The following is a 19,197-nucleotide window of genomic DNA, read 5'->3' on the forward strand; positions in this document are numbered from 1 at the left end:
GAAACAGAATGATCTCCAGAAGAAAAGCTGCATGTATTTGGCACACAAATAAAGATAATCAATGACAGGTTTCCACATGGAGCACATATTTGTTATTAATGTTTAACAATCTCTTCATATCCTCTCCTCCTCCATACGCTTTTCCTCCCTTTTTCTCTTTGCAGGCATGTTGTAACATTTGTTTATTGGGCAGAAGCAGGTGTTTGTTTTAATGAAGGCAAGTCGCTCCATATTCCCCATGGAGAAGTAGTTACATATGTTGATGACTACAGCATAGGGGTGTCAAACATACAGTCCGTAGTCCCAGTCAGATAGAAGCACAGTATGGTGTGTGATGTTCATCCAAAGAGTGAAGTGTAGAATTCTAGACCAATGTTCTATTGCAGCTGGTGGCAAGGAAGTTGATATGCAAGTAAAGGTCTCAGATAATGAGGTATAGTGAAAGGCTAGATGAAATGGGTGCAGAACTTTTGGCCTATTGTTAGGACTTTGGTCACTACGAAGTGCCCTCAGAGAACTCCTTCACCAGTAAGTTGAGACAGTGTGCAAAATAGGAGATGGAAATGAAGTTGCCTGCTGTATCTACTAAAGGGAACCCAGAGTGCACTAAAGGAAATTTAACCAGTGGTGAATGTCCACTAACACAGCACTTTATGGTGTGATGAACTGCAATCTATACCGCTTAGCACAGCCACTCCAGTGAGGAAAAAATGTTTGTCCCCAGCCACTCTGGAGGAGTAATAGCCTCTATCTGTTTGTGGAAGGCCTAATCCTGAGAAAAGATGAGCAGATCAAATGCCAGCATCTTTGCACAAAGAATCTTCAAATATTAGGGCTGGGTGTGTTCCTAATAGTATTCTTAGCCCTTCTAGGCCTTTTTTTGGGACATACTTTAAAGGGGACTTTCAACGAAAACACCATTACTCATTCTGGGCAATAACTATTTAATGCTTTAGAAAAGAATATTTGGAAATCACTTTATAAAATCTAAATGAAGTTAATCTATTACTTAGGAATGGATCACAGGGGACTTCTCTCTGGAGCCAGAACATTGTACGAACTGGTTATTAAGTCTTATTTCTACATTAAGGCAAGTGTATGATTAAAAGTAATTAGAGTATATAATCTTAGCCCAATCTTAGAATATTTCCAAAGAGATCTTTTAAGAATGATCAATGCCTGAAAGGACTGACTTTTAAACTGTGTCCCTTTCCAGCCCAATAATATAAAAATAGGAACCTGGAAAACACAAGAAATGTAATTTTACCATTGCAATTTCATATGTAACACAATATACCCAGAAAAAAGGATGTTTGAATGTAAAAGGAAACTGAACTCCTTTTGCTCAGAACACCAGTTTATATCATAAGAAGCACTTCAACTCAAGTATAAACTGCAAAATATATTTTAAAATTACATAAGAAACTACTGTGACAAAGTTCCTCTTCTACCTGGGTGGGTCCTGTGCTTATTGGCGGATTTACCCACCTCACAGATTCACCCTCTGGGTCGGAAAACAGCCGAGACCTTTCCCTCTGGTAGAAGCCATGGTCCAGGACAATTCCTCCTGTGTTTGATTTGGGAGGTTTGGGGGGAACCCAGGCCCGCCCTCTACTCCGGGTTCCAGCCCAGGGCCCTGTGGACTGCAGCTGTCTAGAGTGCCTCCTGGTACAGTTGCACGACAGCTACAACTCTCTGGGCTACTTCCCCATGGCCTCCTCCCAACACCTTCTTTGTCCTCACCACCAGACCTTCTCCTGATGTCTGATAACGCTTGTACTTCTCAGTCATCCAGCAGTATGCCTACTCACTCTCAGCTTCTTGCACACCTCTCGCTCCCAGTTCCTCGCACACACTTCCTCTCCCATGGCTCTCTCTGGCCTGACTGGAGTGAGCCCTTTTATAGCATCAGAGGGGCCTTAATTGGAGTCAGGTGCTTAACAGCCTCACTTGACTCTTAGCGGGTTAATTGGAGTCAGGTGTTCTCATTAGCCTGGAACAGCCCCTGCTCTGGTCTCTCAGGGAACAGAAAACTGCTTATCCAGTGGCCAGTATATCTCCTTTCTACTACTCTGCTGTTCCCCAACTGGCCTGGGTCTATCACACTACATTAAAAGAATATGAAGGTTGCAAAGTGAAGCACCTTTAGGTTACAAAATACTAGAATTAAGGTTGCTTGGGCAGCTGCATTATGATACTTTTAATTACATAGTATTTTTTCCAGAGGATCAACAGTGCCACTCAATGAGTCGCTGTTCAATATTTATTTTTATCCTCATAATTCAATGTGTGGCCCCACACATTATTTTCAACACATTATCCAAATGCTGTACTGAATCCAGAATTATTAATTTCCTCGTGGGCTTTTTAATGGTGCTCTCATTGTAGTATCTTAATTCTTTACAAAAGTTAATTAATTTATCTTCATAACACCGCTGTGAGTTGACGACGTAGTACTATGCCCATTTTACACATGAAGAACTGAGACACAGAGATTAAAGCCAAAATTGTCATAAATGTCAAATAATTCTGGGTGCCCAATTTGAGATGCCTAGTTCCTGATTTTTGGAGTACTTAGTATTTTATAGCACTTTATATGTTTAGAGCAGATCTCCCATTCACCTTGGCTGCAGTTACAAGCAGTAAGCCCCTCTGCAAAGTGTTTCAAGTTGGGTACTCAGGCCTGGTCTACACTGCGGGGGTGGAGGGGGAATCGATCTAAGTTACGCAACTTCAGCTACGTGAACAACGTAGCTGAAGTTGACGTACTTAGATCTACTTACTGCGTGAGGTGTCTTCACTGTGGTAAGTTGACGGCTGACGCTCCCCCGTCGACTCTGCCTATGCTTCTCGCTCCAGTGGAGTATTGGAGTCGACGAGAGAGTGCTCAGTGGTCGATTTTTCACATCTAGACTAGACGCAATAAATCGACCTCCGCTGGATCGATCGCTGACCGTCGATCCAGCGCGTAATATAGACATGCCCTCAGAAAATAAGGAGCACACTGTGGCTACCTGTGAAAATGTTGGTTTGCGTGACTTGCCCAGCATCACATAGGAACTCTGTCACGGAGGCAGGAATAGAATCCAGTTCTCCAGGGCAGTATTCTACTGCCTTAATCATAATACCATCCTTTCTCATGCCCATCTAAATAGGCAGACTTTTAAAATAAAATAAAATAAAATAAATAAAAAAATAAACAACACTAAACACCTCTTTCTCTGCTACACAAAGCAGAGAGAAAGAACTCATGACTCTGTACTCACTGCTGAGATAGTCATAAAAGAACTTAGGTGGAGTTGGGTCCACAGCTCATTAAGTAACTCATATCAAACATTCAGATCTCTTAGGATCATGCATAAAGCTAAAAAAGTCATTACTTCACAATGGGTTGTGAAATGGTGCCATATGAGTATGCACACCCTGAGGGAGAAGTGAATCTGTGTTGCCAATACTGGAAAGAGAAATTTCTATTTACAGTCTCACTTCTGTAACTACACGTTTCAGATTGTAGTCAGTAGAGAACTGATCATTACTATGGCATTCTAATATTATCTACAATTGCTACTACTCAGCTGGTTAACACTGAAGTCAGATCCACTTTTTAAAATAATTGTCATTTATTCTTCTAAAGAAAAATTCCCTTCCCAAAGGAAAAAAATGGGAATTTGGCCTTCTGTTCTTCTGCAGTTAAAAGTAAACAATAGCCAGTGTTGATGACTTATAATAAAATACTAGTATTCAGTATATACTGATGCTAAATCATTTGACAGTAAAATTAATTTTAGACATCCAAGTCTTTATCAGCACAAAACAGGACACTTCCCAGTGATCAAAGAAATAATTAAGCCATTGTGTTTCAATGCACGGGGTCACTAGCACACTCTATTTCTACCCTGCCCAGACTGAAGAGCAAGGGCTCCTTCCATCTTTTGTAACTCAGAGAATTGGTGTCTTAGATTACAGGACAAGAGCAGACTCCATGCTCTGCTTTTAATTCTTGGTGCCAGTAATGTTATTAAGTCTACATGTATCCAATTTTCTTTGGAAAACTAGGCTCCGATCCTGCAAACACTTAAACGTGTGTAACTAGGCCAGGGCTGGCTCTAGGCACCAGCGTTCCAAGCATGTGCTTGGGGTGGCACTTTCCAAGGGGCGGCACTTCAGCTCCTTTTCTATTACATTGAAAACAGTGTTCCTTGCACATAAAATATTCACTGGCATATATACAATGAGACAGGGCTCTATAGAAATCCTTGTCTCATTCAGCAAGGTACACAGGCTGAGAAAAGTGTATTCGCTTGCTCAGAACACAATAAGTAGGAAAGACACAGGATACAGACATATTTATTAGGGCTGTCAATTAATCACAGTTAACTCACGCGATTAACTCAAAAAAATTAACTGCAATTAAAAATATTAATTGTGATTAATTGCATTGTTAAACAACAGAATACCAGTGGAAATTTATTAAATTTTTTGGCTGTTTTTCTACATTTTCAAATGCATTGATTTCTATTACAACATAGAATACAAAGCGTACAGTGCTCACTTTATATTATTTTTATTACAAATATTTGCACTGTAAAAAATAAAAGAAATAGTATTTTGCAATTCACCTCATACAAGTATTATAGTGCAATCTCTATCGTGAAACTGTAACTTACAAATGTACATTTTTTATTACATAACTGCACTCAAAAACAAAACAATGTAAAACTTTAGAGCCTACAAGTCCACTCAGTCCTACTTCTTGTTCAGCCAATCACTGACAAACAATTTTGTTTGCATTCATGGGAGATACTGCTACCTGCTTCTTATTTACAATGTCACCTGAAAGCAAGAACAGGCATTCACATGGCACTTTTGTAGCTGGCGTTGCAAGGTATTTACGTGCCAGATATGCAAAATATTCATGCTTCATGCTTCAGCCACCATGCCGTTAAAAAAATAGTGCATTAATTAAATTTGTCACTGAATTCCTTGGGGGAGAATTGTATGTCCCCTGCTCTGTTTTACCTGCATTCTACCATATATTTCATGTTATAACAGTCTTAGATGATGACCCAGCATATGTTGTTTGATTTACAAACACTGTCACTGCAGATAAGACAAAACGCAAAGAATAGCTACAGCACTCGACCCAAGGTAAAAGAATCTGAAATGCTGTCCAAAATCTGAGTGGGACAAGGTATGGAGCGTGCTTTCAGAAGACTTAAAAGAGCAACACTCTGATGCAGAAACTACAGAACCCAAACCACCGAAAAGAAAGAAAGAAAGAAAGAAAGAAAGAAAGAAAGAAAGAAAGAAAGAAAGAAAGAATAATCAGCCTTCCGCTAGTGGTATCTGACTCAGATGATGAAAATGAACATGCATCGGTATGCTCTGCTTTGGATAGTTATCAAGCAGAACCCGTCATCAGCATGTCCTCTGGAATGGTGGTTGAAGCATGAAGGGACATATGAATCTTTAGCACATCTGGCACGTAAATATCTTGCGACACCAGTTACAACAGTGCCATGTGAACACCTGTTCTCACTTTCAGGTGACATTGTAAACAAGAAGCAGGCACCATTATCTCTTGCAAATGTAACCAAACTTGTTTGGCTGAGCGATTGGCTGAAGTAGGATTGAGAAGACTTGCAGGCTCTAAAGTTTTACATTGTTTTATTTTTGAATGCAGTTATTTTTTTCTACATAATTCTACATTTGAAAGTTCAACTTTCATGATAAAAAGATTGCACTACAGGACTTTTATTAGGTGAATTGAAATGTACTATTTCTTTTGTTTTTTACAGTGCAAATATTTGTATTAAAAATACAAAGTGAGCACTGTACACTTTATATTCTGTGTTGTAATGGAAATCAATATGTTTGAAAACGTAGAAAACGTCCAAAAATATTTTAATAAATGGTATTCTATTATTAACAGTGCAATTAATCGTGATTACTTTTTTTAATCACTTGACAGCCCTAATATTTAGATAATGCTATTCAAACTAACCTAAGTGGGGTTTGTGGAGAGAAGAATGGTTTATAGGTTTGTACTTGTTTATTATTATTATAAAAATGACAGTATAAAAACTGAACTTTTTTTAACCTTTAAATATTCCTCGTTTCCATGCAGATACATTCAGAGTGTAAGCGGCTGTGTCATCAGCTTCTACAGTGAGGTTTGGAGTACCAGCCACCACTGGAAGATCTGAAGTCACCTAGGAAGACAGATTGCACACAGAAAAATCAAATACATCCTTTCCAACGGCTTTGAAAAGTAACATAAGGTATAAACAATATTGTAAGTAATAATAATTATAATATCTGCTCTTATATAGCACTTCTAATTATCAGATCTCAAAGTGCTTTACAAAGGAAGTATAAATCCTACTCCTTCCACACAGTCTTTGGTTGACTGTAAAGTGGAAGGAATATGCACAATACAAGAACTAGTGTCACATACAGAAAGTATCAGGTATAAATTCTGGAGCCACTACTCAAGTTATATAGCATTAAATCATTAAGTCAGTCAATGGGACTAAAGTGTAAGGAAGGAATCAGGCTTTCAGTCTTTTAAATACATTTTCCTGAGAACAAAAATAGGTGTAAAGAACATTACATACTAAATTTACTAAGGAACATTTCAAATAGTGTTGTGTTAATATTCATTCTGGCCACTTATGCATTATGTAAAAAATAACCAGTAGTATGTTTTTGATGTTATGTGTCTATAACTTAGGTGGAAAGGCAATTAATTGAATAAGAACTGAAATAGCAAAAGATTTTTTTACACAGATATTCACTTTGCAGACCATAATTATTTTTACAAAAGTACAAGCTCACAGAGACCATACTGCAAAGTTTGCTCACAGCCAAGAGTCACTGAAAAATTAAGTCTAGTGTTCATAATGGATTTGGAAATACAAACTTTTATTTAAATTTGACAAAACTCCTTGTCAAATTTCCCTCTAACTTTTCTAAAATCTGTCCCTTGCTTTCCATGGCATATTTGCTGGAAGCCAGACTGCCAACATAGTCATAGTCACTGAGATTCTTTGGTGGTTAGAAATACCTAGCTATGGTAGACAGACTGCAGAAAGTGTGGTTCCATATGCCATGGTTTCTCTTGCCTTAACTTCTATAAATTTTCTCTCTGGGTTCCCTGACTCTTCCCTCTCCAATCCAATCACCATTTCATAAGTAAGGTTCCAATTCTGTCACGGAGGTCACAGACTCCAATGGACATCCATGACTTTGGCTTCAGCCTGTTACAACGGCAGAGCTGGAGTAGCTGTCAGCCCCAGCCCAGGACCAGCAGCTAGTGGTCAGTTCCTTGGTCTGGAGCAGTGGCCCAGGGTCCCTGGAGCAGCAGCCAGGGCCAAGTCAACTCCCTGGCTGCCAGAGCAGTGACTCAAGCCTGCTGGACCAGCAGCCTGGGGCTAAATCAGCCCCCAGCCCCTGAACAATGGGGTGGGCATACCATGTATTTATATGGTGGCATTATGATATTTTCTATCTTCTCATCTATTCCTTTCCTAATAGTTCCTAACACTGTTAGCTTTTTTTGACTGCAGCTGTGCATTGAGCAGATGTTTTCAGAGAACTATCTACAATGACTCCAAGATCTCTTTCTTGAGTGGTAACAGCTAATTTAGACCTCATCACTTGTATGTATCTTTGGGATTATGTTTTCCAATGTACATTAACTTAGGTTTATCAACATTGAATTTCACCTGCCATTTTGTTGCCCAGTCTCTCAGTTTTGTGTGATATTTTGTAACTCCTCGCAGCCAACTTTGGACTTAACTATTTTTTTGTATCATCTGCAAATTTTGACACTATTAACCCCTTTTTCCAGATTATTTATTGCATATATTTAACAGTACTGGTCCCAGTACAGATCCTTGGGGGACACCGCTATTTACCTCTCTGCACTGTAAAAACTGGCCATTTATTTCTGCCCCTTGTTTCCTATCTTTTAACTAGTTACTGATCCACGACAGGACCTTCCCTCTTATGCCATGACTGCCTATTTTGCTTAAGGCTTTGGTGAGGGACCTTGTCAAAGGCTTTCTGAAAGTTCCAATACACTATATCAACTGAATCATCCTTGTCCATCTGTCTGTTGACCAGTGGTGCAAGTAGATTTTAACTCTTACCAGTATGGTACTGACCCCTCGATCTTCCCCACCAAAATGTTCAGTGACTAGAGCCCTGCATGGATATAAATTTATACCAATGGATGCGGATATCCATGGATAAAAATCGCTATCCCCGAACCACAGGGCTCTCCCAGGATCCTCAGTGGCAAAAGGAGCAGAACGTGGGGCCACCACTCCCATGAGCCAACACGCCGCATCGGAAGCTCCTCTGCCGCAGCTGTACTGCCTCCAGCCCCACCTCCAGTTCTTCCACACAGCTGCGTCTCCTGTCTGGGTCTGCACAGTCCCACCAGAGGACAGCGGTGGGGACGGAGCTGGGGGCAGTACACCCGCCAGTGTGGGGCGCTGGCCCCTGGGAGCGGCGGCTCCATGATCTGCTCCTTTTGCCACTGTGGTTCCCTGGAGAGCCCTGCGGTTCAGCGGATACTGATTTCTAGCTACGGATATCCACATCTGTGGCTATAAATTTGTATCTGCTCAGGGCTCTACAATTCATTCTTGAAAATGTGTCTTTCCGGTATGGCGTACAGGCAATAAATGTTTTAATAGTATGGCGTACCTGCCCATAGGTGCCTACTTGCACCACTGCTGTTGACCCACTCAAAGAATGCTCATTGATTTGCAAATTGATTTCTTAATTATTTGCTCCATTGTCTTTCCGGATACTGTAGTTAAGCTGTATGGTCTGTAATTCTCTGGGTTGTCCTTATTTAACCTTTTTCTAGATTGGGGGTATATTTGCCCTTTTCCGGTCCTCTGGAATCTCTCCTATCTTCCATGACTTTTCAAAGATAATCGATAACGGCTCAGATATCTCCTCAGTCAGCTCCTTGAGTATTCTAGGATGGTGACTTGAAGACATTTAACTTGTTCTTTCCCTATTTTAGGGTCTGAACCAACCTCATTTTCACTGGCATTCACTATGTTAGATATCCAATCATTACTAAATTTTTTGGTGAAAACTGAAACAACAATTATATCAGAATCTGAGGTTTCATGTTAAAAAAACTAAAAGTTTTGCCTTCAGAGCTGAAGATAAAAAGTTTGACAATGTGAACTCAAAGGCAAATAAAAAAGAGCCCCTATTTATTACTTTAACATGTCATTATTTTAAGCCAATCTCATTACGTTTTGGAGGCCTGACTCATAATTTTGAATGCTTTGGGTTAACAATACTGTAGAACCTCATTCTCTTCTTTAAAAATATAAAAAAATATTAAAACTTATAAGTGGAATATAAGTAGCTCACATTGGGTCAAATCCTGGCTGCATTTAAGTCAATGGGAGTTTTGATGTCGACTTCAACGGGGCCACGATTTTTACCCATGATCTTTAATTATTTTTCCCTCTCATCCTTTCCTCTGTTTTTTTTAATGTTTGTTTGATGTAGACTAAGATTCAGAGCCTCTTTTAAAATCTCTGTAAAAGGTCCTGCAGAATTATGGCACTGTATAAATACTTAATACATTAAATAATAAAATGATAAAATAATTGAGTTTTGAGCTAAATCAATATTCCAGTCAGAAAGGCTCGATGGTACTTCTTCCAGCTCTGTTAATTATTTCGGTGCTGACAGTACCCAGCTTGTCAAGCACCCAGGTAGAAGACTTTTCAAATTCAGCAAAGATTATTGTTTCAATAGTAAAAGCATCAGCTGCTTGGATCAATTTTTCCTCCCAATTGTTAGCTTCTTCTTTCCAGGCAATAAGCTTTATTTATATTTTCTGAAGAAAACAACAAGCCTAGGATTATCTTGCTTCTGGCACTAGAGCCATTGATCGGTCTTACCATTATTCTTCTGTATATCATTTGTGTTAATATAATCCTTGTCAGATCACTGCAAGAATGTGATACTATTTACAATAAGGACAGGTAGAAAAGCAAGCTACTTGAGGAGTAGGGATGGGAATCTGGTTGGACCTGAAGAAAAAAAGCCACTCCTGGGAGGAGAGACAGGAAGATCTCACACTCAGACATGCTAGAGCTGTGCCCCAATTTGTGCTTCAGAGTGCACATAGGAGCGTAGCTTGGCTAGCTGAAGAGGACTTGATTGGCTCTCACAAGCCCCCTCAAATTAAAGTCTTTGCAGGTGTCTGGGGGCCAATCTTGCCATTACTGATGCCCTGCCCTCCCTCCCTGTATTTGAGGTATATTGACCTGTCTTTCCAGGATGCCAGGGGTCTGACCAATTGCCTGTTTTGGTGTTATGAAGGATTTTTTTTTCCCATTGGGCCAAACTGGCAGGGATCCAGAGGATTTTTCATCTTCTCTGCAGCATTGTGTACAATTATGTACAATTTAGGTTAAAACAGTAAAAATAGGAATTTTACAGTTAGGAGGCAGTATAGGAATGTTTAATGGCTGGTGTGCAGTATGAATAAAGGCTAAAGGGCCAGCTCCCAGAGATAAATGAGACCTAGGGTATGGCTGGTAGACTGATTACCTGTAAGGAGAAAAGGAAACCTGAAGTCTTGCAGTCTGAGGTCCACTATGGTACACTCCACACCCCTCATAGGGATAGGGCAACAAGTTCAGAAGTATGCTGAGTCCTTGGGGCCTGGCTGAAGAGGGCTCAACCCAAGTTATTGGTTACATAATTTAAGTCCTGTATCCCTGCATAGGATACAATTAAATGCTGGTATGTGAGAGAGGGTGAGCAGATAAAATAGAGTGGAAACACTAAATTAATAAAGTTGTGTCCTACTGCTTAACTCCATCCCTGTATCTGTCTTTCATTCACCTGAGTATCCAGATCAACCACTTAAGATTTGCCACTGGCTTCAGTGACCAGTGGATCAGGACCCCAAATGCCAGCTGAAATTGGTATTTCCTCAATCTTCCATCAGCCTCATCTACAACATCGTGTAACAGGGTAGCTGACCCCTTAAATAAAACTGGGCTCAGCTCTCCCATTCCAGTTCAGGTGTACCTAGTTTGATGTAATGAGGAACCTGGGGCTGCCCCAAGAGATATAAAGGAGAATTCAGAAGCCTGAGAGCGGAGTTCAGAATCCAGAGTCCAGCATCCTGAGAGAGGTCTTAGAGGGAGAGTTTAAGGCCCAGAGTTTAAAAAGGAAGAGAACCCAGACACCTGGGTAAAGAGAACTCAGAGGAAGAGCAGAGCTCAGCTGAGAGCTTCAGGGATGGGGTACCCCTGAAGACAGGAGTAGTGAAAATGCCCTGTTTGAACAGTGGGAGCCAGGTCAGACTAGTGAAAGCAGAAGGCAGGAAGGCGGTCAGAGAGTTGCCTACAACTATCTCCAGGCCAGAAAGCCATGGTTAGAGAGAGATGGATACCTGAAGACTAAAAGCAGCAGAGGGAGATGCCTGCTGGCTCTCTGAGCTGGAGACCTGAAGCCAGAAGACCAGAAAGGGTTGGAGGCTGGGGAACAATGGAGGGGTGAGCCCACTTATGTCTCTAGGCAAGACCATTCTTGTGAATGAAACAGGGCAGAATAACACTCCAGCTAGAGGGGCTGAACTAGATGACCTCCTGAGGTCCCTTCCAACCCTGAGATTCTATGATTCTATGAATTGAAGCATGGTGAGAAACACCAGAGCAGAATCTGAGAGCTGAGCTAACGTGTAGCAAGAGACACCAGAGCCGTACTTGGTGTTGGACTGTTGAGACAAATGTTCTGTTTGGATTGTGCTGGGGGGATTCTGGTTTATGGTAGTGGGGCCTTTGGTAATACATTAACCCTGCAAAAAGGGCAATGTATATGCTTCAAAGGCTGTTCTGAGTTTATGTAATGAATCAAAAGGGAAACTAAGGCAAGGGGTCACTTGCAGAGCTGCCCAGAGGCCACACATTTACATGCCCCAATACGATTACTTTGAAACTCACTAATATGCTCATCAACATCTGCTATATCTCCTACAGATTCAAATACCAGCCATCTATCACAACGAAGCATTCCTACTCATTTATCTTTGTAAGCACTTCTGTCTCTGTCAGCTATTCACTCCTTCAGAGGCCTAATTTCCAAACAATGCTCACAACCAAATGATCTCCTTTATCAGAAACCTTGACAACCATAAACATACTGCAACCCTTATTTACATGTTTTTTTTTTACTCTATTCAGTAAATTGTTTGTGCTGCTCAGATGCCCAACTGACTCAGCTATTACAATCATGACACACATTCAGAATAAAGTTTTTTAAAGCACTTGATTCACTCAGTATCTTACTCTCTACTGGACTCTCACAGCATCAGTTAGCTTTTTTAAAAACAAATAATCTTGTATTCTGTATCCAAGAGCAATCAGGATGTAAACAGAATTACAGTGTTAGTCTAGAACAGGGGTAGGCAACCTATGGTACGCGTGCTGAAGGCAGCACGTGAGCTGATTTTCAGCGGCACTCACGCTGCCCCGGTCCTGGCCACTGGTCCTGGAGGCTCTGCATTTTAATTTAATTTTAAAAGAAGCTTCTTAAACATATTGAAAACGTTCTTTACTTTACATACAACAATAGTTTAGTTATATATTATAGACTTAGAGAAACAGACCTTCTAAAAATGTTAAAATGTATTACCAGCACGCAAAACCTTAAATTAGAGTGAATAAATGAAGACTCGGCACACCACTTCTGAATGGTTGCTGACCCCTGGTCTAGAACAAAATTCAGTTATATAAAATTTTGATAAGAATAATTTCTTGCTATTACTTTGGACAGTAACTTGATGAGAAAGTTAAAATTTGTAACTGTACATGTTAGATACACTAGCTGGGAATGCTTTGGGCCAGTTGCTTTCATCGCTGTCAGGTAGAAACATCAATTGACTTGTACCCAAAGTTTCATCCTAATAATATTTTTCCCCTATATGAGGATTTTCATCCAAAGGTCTTAAATTATTTATATTGCAGTAGCACCTAGAAGCCACTAATCAAGGATCAGGGCCTCATTGTGCTAGGCACTTGTGTGCGTACGCACACAAAACAACAGAATGGTGCCTGTGCTCCCAAAGAGTTTACAAAGATGCCAGTGTTTTAGAAAGGAAGATATTATTATACCCATTTTACATACAAGGAAAATAAGGATTGTACACATTAAGATGTTTGTTCAGGATCACAAAGCAAGCATGTAGCAGAAATGAGTATAAAACCCAAGTGTCCCGACTCCTAGTTCCATCTATTGCTACACCATGGAGCCTCTTTTACTGTGGTGTCCCATCCTGTCTCTATCAAATTCCTCAGCTGAAGCTTGCATATTGTTCAAAAACAGAAAGGAATGAGTGCAATAATAATAAACATATCCAAAATACTATTAATATCAGGAAGGGTCATTATAATGATCATTTCTGAAATATTTGGTCTATCAGTCTGAAATGCTTGGTATCTATGTAGCAACACTTCATACAGGGAGAATGTTAGGAAATTACTCAAAGACAATGACTCTGCATCCTATGGGAAAAAGATGCATCATCCGATGTGTCAGTCCAGGGTTGTCTTATCCATTAATGGAAGGAGAACTAACTGCAGATTTTCAAGTCTCTTTGACATCCCAGGCCATAACCTTGAGAAAGGATAATAGGCAGCCTAGTGGTGAGGCCCTTTTTGGACTGTACAGTCATTCAGGGATTAGAAGTAGAAAATTGTCACTTTCATTTTAGTCACTCTCTGTTAGTCAGTCTACCCACATTTAAATTATACCACATTCACTTTTCCTAGATTTTAGGAGATTGCCAAGGGCACCCAGAGCACTGAATTGGTGTTTTTATTAAATTAATATAATTCTAAATAACTCAACCAAAAATACAGACATGAAGTATAAATTCTGCTTGTTTTTGAGAAGACTGTCTAATCCCAAATCCAATAGAATTTGTCTCTTTTTTTTTTTAAACAAAAATCAGTAAAATGGGAGTTGATAGTACCTTGGGTTAATGGAGTTGCCTTTTACTTTTCAGTATCAGTGTTCAAATTCCAACTTATGTTTTAAATGAAAATAAGACGAATTCTTATTTTGTTGCATGAAGCACACATTGTCATTACACAAAATACAATCTGAAGTAGTTTAGTAAGATTGGTGTTTTTTCTCAAGAAAGGCCCACAAATGAACAGGGTGTGGGACTACGGTGCAATGGTAGAGCAGTGTAGAAAAGCTTTAGGAATGCTTCTTTTATTATAGCCTGACTCAGTACACAGTTACTAGCCCTTCATGTTCATTAGCATAACTAGATGCTTTACTTACATAGGTTGTTTTGGAAAGACAGTCTATCCTATAATTAAGAAACAGCAAGGCTGTTCATGTTGCCCTAATATTTAGTGTGTAATCATTACAATTAGATCAAAGAAGCAGTGCTGTCTTACAGTATCTGCAAAAGTACTGACCGTATCCCTGTTTTTTATAATGCCCACAACACTTATGTTCAGTATCATCATGACTGTTCATAAAATAAGAACTATGAAATACCCGAGTTAAACAAAAATTGGAAGACTATTCTAACACAGTTATCATGGTATCCCTGTGAAAGACTTTTGACAGTCCAGAGTAATATATAATTAAGGATTTTTTTTAAATGAGAGGGAAAAGGGGCCTGATTTGCCAAGTGCCCGGCACCTTGAGTCATCATTTATAGCTACTTGTGCAAACTGAGTACAAAGTAGATATAAAATACTACAAGATCCAAATTTTCCATTCACTTTTAGCAGTAGCAACATTTTACACTCACTTTGCAAAGGCGCAGATGACCACCCAGAGTGGAAGGCAGTAGAGAACCAGGCCCCAAAATAGTATGAAGAAATTAAATTATTAACAGAGCTGAGTCACCCTCAAATAAGTGACTTAAAATGTGATATCTGATAGTTATTAAAGCCAGACAGGTAAATGACTGCATAGAATGGTATTTATGTGAACACATTTAAACTAAATATCCTAACCCCAATTGTCCAAAATGTTATTTTATTTAATTTCAGGTATATCTAAACCATTCAAGTAATAGTAGGTACTTGCAGACACTTTTATTGTAAAATTGTTATTTACAAATATTCAATCCTATTTTTTGTGAAATATTACCACATAGCTGTCATTCTCTTCAGCAATTTTTTCCTTAAACATCAGAGATAGATTATAGCCAATTATCTCATTTGGCATTTAATAAAATAAGAGAACACATTAACTGTTCTTTTGGAAAAGAAAGCAATTCAATTTATAAATATCTAACTAATTTATTGGTTAGAGCTAAGGTATATTTAAATAAAAAGAACATGAAATAAACCTATCATTTCAATTGTTCATTAGCAATTTAAAAAAAATTCTACAATTTATATGATCATTCAGCAAAGCTCCATTTACTCAAAACTGTAATCCTTTTTCTCACATTAAAAGTGGATTCCAGTGTATAGTTTAATGCCCACATAGGGATACCCAATTAAATATAAATGCATCCATAAATTGGCTGTTCCAAATGGCTTTTGGGATTATTTATGTTCATTTCACCAGAATTCAAGATAGCTGAAGGTAAAATGTCTGTGTATATTTGTATTATAAACTGTGTTTGTCTGTTTTAGAAAAAGTATCAGTTTTGTGTGACATCCTTCTTTTGAAAAGGTCATTTTATTGCAACTTAGTCTGAGATTCTGAAGCAACAAGTAAAATAGCACATTTTATGTGGTTTATATATGTGATTTTATTGTTCAATTTTATGCAGATAATATTCAAGATTTATTAATATTCCAGCTCTTCCATTCCCCCACCATTTAGATTTTTAATATTTGGAGTATTCAATACTAATGGCTACATATAACATTTCCAAATCAACACTTGCTGCAGGTTCCAACTCATTTTTTGGTGCTGGCATGCCCAGCTGAGGAGAGAACGCTGCATGAACTAGCTGAATATGGGGAGGAGAAAGGAGAAGGAAACAGGATAGCCACACTGATAAACTAAGGCAAGGCCACTGTTAACAGAGCTAATTTTGGGTCTCGTGAAGGTGACTAAACTTTTGTTAAAAAAGGCCTCCTGCCCTTTCCCTTGCAGAGGTAGCCTTAAAAACCCCAAACTAGTGCAAACCAATTGCAATGGTTGAAAGGAGCAAGCAGCTGGATTCCACCTCTGCAGCTGGAGGGGACAATGACTCCATCCCACACAGACACTTATCTGTGCCCTAGTAGCTGCAAGGTAATTTGTAAAGTCATGTCTGTAAAAAAGCCAAAAATGGAGTGTCTTCCTTCTGTGCGGTCCACTGTAGTGAGCCATGCTGCTGTTTGTACATGTTCCCCAAAGCCTGTGCACAGAGCTGCCCCCTGGCTGGAGGCACAACCAGCTCTGTTACCCCACACAGCTGTTACTCCCACCTCCTCTGATCAACTGTCACATTCCAACCGCCACAGAACCTTTGGCCTCCAACATTCCACCTGGCTCTTACGGGGCCCAGTGATTGAACCTGGTGTTATTCTCAGCCATACTCATAGGTAGTTCCATCACCTCACACTGACTCGCAGACATTCTCGGCTTCAGAGTCACACATGGACGAGTGGCAATACTAGATTGTGTTGATTTATGCGGGTGGTGAATGGGGGCTGGGTGTTTGGGGTTATTGTGGGCACTGACTGTGTTATGTGGGTAGTTTTGAAGAATTGTGGCGGCTGAGATAAGTATTCCACCATCTGTACAACCTCCCACATACAACCAATGAAAGTGTTGCATAAAGATTACCTGTAAAGGAATGGTAGTGACTGGCTGAGTTACCTCTCATATCACAACGATCTAGGACACTTGGCTATGGCATACAGACATGCCTTGCAGTAGCTAAAAACACCGGTGTAATTCAAAATAAAAAATGAATGAGAACTTAAAAATTGGATGGTAACAGACAGCAAATCCCTGTGATGATTGAATCAGGTGATATTCTGAACTCTGCTTGTAGCAGTCTCAGTCGCTTCACAATGACTCAACAGACATTCTAGGCTTCAGAGTGACAATCCTGGAATCTTTTTATATAGACGGAAATGTGATCAAAATGGATCACCTCTTTCCCTGCTGATGCCTAACTGCCCAGCTACAGCCCAGAGTTTAAAGATCTAAATATGGGAGGGGAGTTTGGAGCAATATACCTCTGTCCTTTCATACCTCCCGCTCTTGGGGAGACCTGATTGTCTACCCCTACTTCAGCGAGGAGAGACCAGCATCCAGACAAACTAATCCACCTCAGGAATCAAATCGGACCCTCACTGCCTGAACAATCCATGTAGTTCATACACAAAACTGATTCACTCCCCACTTTGCCAACCACTCCACAGCCAGAGGACACAGGAGAAACTACCTGCCACAACCACTGCCAGCAGAGACTTCCACCATCACTACTGTTGTGAAGAACAGCTGTGTGATAAAGAAGCCTACTAGAGAAGTTCCATTAAGTGATGGGGAGGCTGAGGGTACTGCGGCTTGAATAAGTTCCGAAGGACTAATGGATGGGGAAGAATACAAGGGGAGAGTATTGAGCAGATGGATTTTTGGGCACGATGGTTGAAGAATATGAAATTGATGGGGTTTGGGATTTCAGGGGTTGGGGAAAGGGCATGGAATTTCTACCCAAGAAATGTCTCACATACTTTCAGCTAGAACAATTTGTTTGAGGGAGCCCCTTTTTAAACTTCTGATTGCACATAATCGGATTACCATGAAACATCTGTTAGGGTACCCAACAGCAGTGCCACTCTTTTATTGGTACTGGAGGGCCCATTGTGACAAAACAGACAGACAGGAAGAAGGGACTGTATAGTTTGGATGGCCTCCATCTCAGTAGAAGGGGAACCAATTTCCTTGGGGACAAGCTGACTAGAGTAGTCAGGAGAGGGTTAAACTAATAGTGAAAGAGGAGGATAAAAAGAAGAAAGAGATGAGCACTCAGCAAAAAATCGAGATGTGGAGAACAAAATTAATCAAGAAACCAAGGGACATGAAAAGAAGAAAATCCTGACTTGCCATTACACTAATGCTAGGAGTCTGGGTAACAAACAAGAGGAACTGGAATTCCTAATTTATGAGCACAAATTAAATGTAGATAGTATTATTGAAATCTGGTGGGATGATTTGCATGATTGAAATATTAAAAATTAATGGTTATAAACTATTTAGGAAGGATCAAGTTGGCAACAGGGGAGGGGGAGTGGCACTCTATGTAAAAAATGGCATTACCTGTTCCCAAGTTACTGATAACTCAAAAGAATATGATCTTGAATGTTTATGGATAAATGTTGTAACAGATAAAGCTTAAGATGGGGTACTAGCTGGTGTCTGCTACAGACCAACAAATTACACTAGGGAACAGGATGACTGCCTCCTTACACACCTATCTACATAAAATTTAGGGAAAAACCTGGGGAGATCATGGGAGGGCTTCAATTTGAGTGACACATGTTGATGGTCTCATGCTACCAGAAGTAAAAGAGACTTGAAATTTCTAAACATTATAGATGACAATTTCCTAACTCAAAAAGTGTTGCATTTCAACACAGGGGAATTCTGTATTAGACCATGTCTTAATAGATAAAGAGGAACTGATCACAGAACAAACGTGAATGATAATTGGGATCATTTATCTTATTTGGAGCCCCAAAAGCCATGATCCCACCATTGAGGAAGAAGGCCATGCTGATTAAAAAAACAACCTGGTTTACAGGGGAACTGAAGGTAGTTGTAAAAAACAAAATACAAGGGAAAGTTGACAGTAATGAGTTAAGTATTGTAGAAAATTGATAAAGGAATCCAAGAGACATAAGGAGAAATCTATGGCCAGCAGAATTATGGACAATAAGTAGTTTTTAAAAAATATATTAGGAACAAAAAGAATCATTACAAGATGGAAATTATGAAATTATCAATAACAATGCAGATAAAGCAAAAGTTAGCCATAAATATTTCTCTTCTATATTTGGGGAAATACAGGTGATATAATCGCATTATATGATGATGATAATATTCTTTCCATTCCAGTAGTATCTTTGGAGGATGTTAAATAGAAGCTACTACTGTTAGACATTTTTAAATCAGCAGGTCCAGATAACTTGCATCCAAGAATTTTAAAAGAGCTGGCTG

General features: G+C 39.6%; 1 protein-coding gene across 5 annotated transcripts in view; it reads right to left on the minus strand.

Annotated features, from left to right (window-relative positions):
- Positions 1-19,197, minus strand: part of CFAP47 (cilia and flagella associated protein 47) — a 642,607-nt gene that overhangs the window by 263,385 nt on the left and 360,025 nt on the right. For all 5 annotated transcript variants that reach the window (XM_039536653.1, XM_039536643.1, XM_039536662.1 and 2 more), the window contains one exon: positions 6,101-6,212. In XM_039536653.1, the coding sequence (XP_039392587.1) occupies positions 6,101-6,212 (112 nt within the window). The remainder of the gene's footprint in view (positions 1-6,100; positions 6,213-19,197) is intronic.

The sequence above is a fragment of the Mauremys reevesii genome, linkage group 1 (genome assembly GCF_016161935.1).
Source record: "Mauremys reevesii isolate NIE-2019 linkage group 1, ASM1616193v1, whole genome shotgun sequence".
In the NCBI taxonomy this organism is placed as follows: Eukaryota; Metazoa; Chordata; order Testudines; family Geoemydidae; genus Mauremys; species Mauremys reevesii.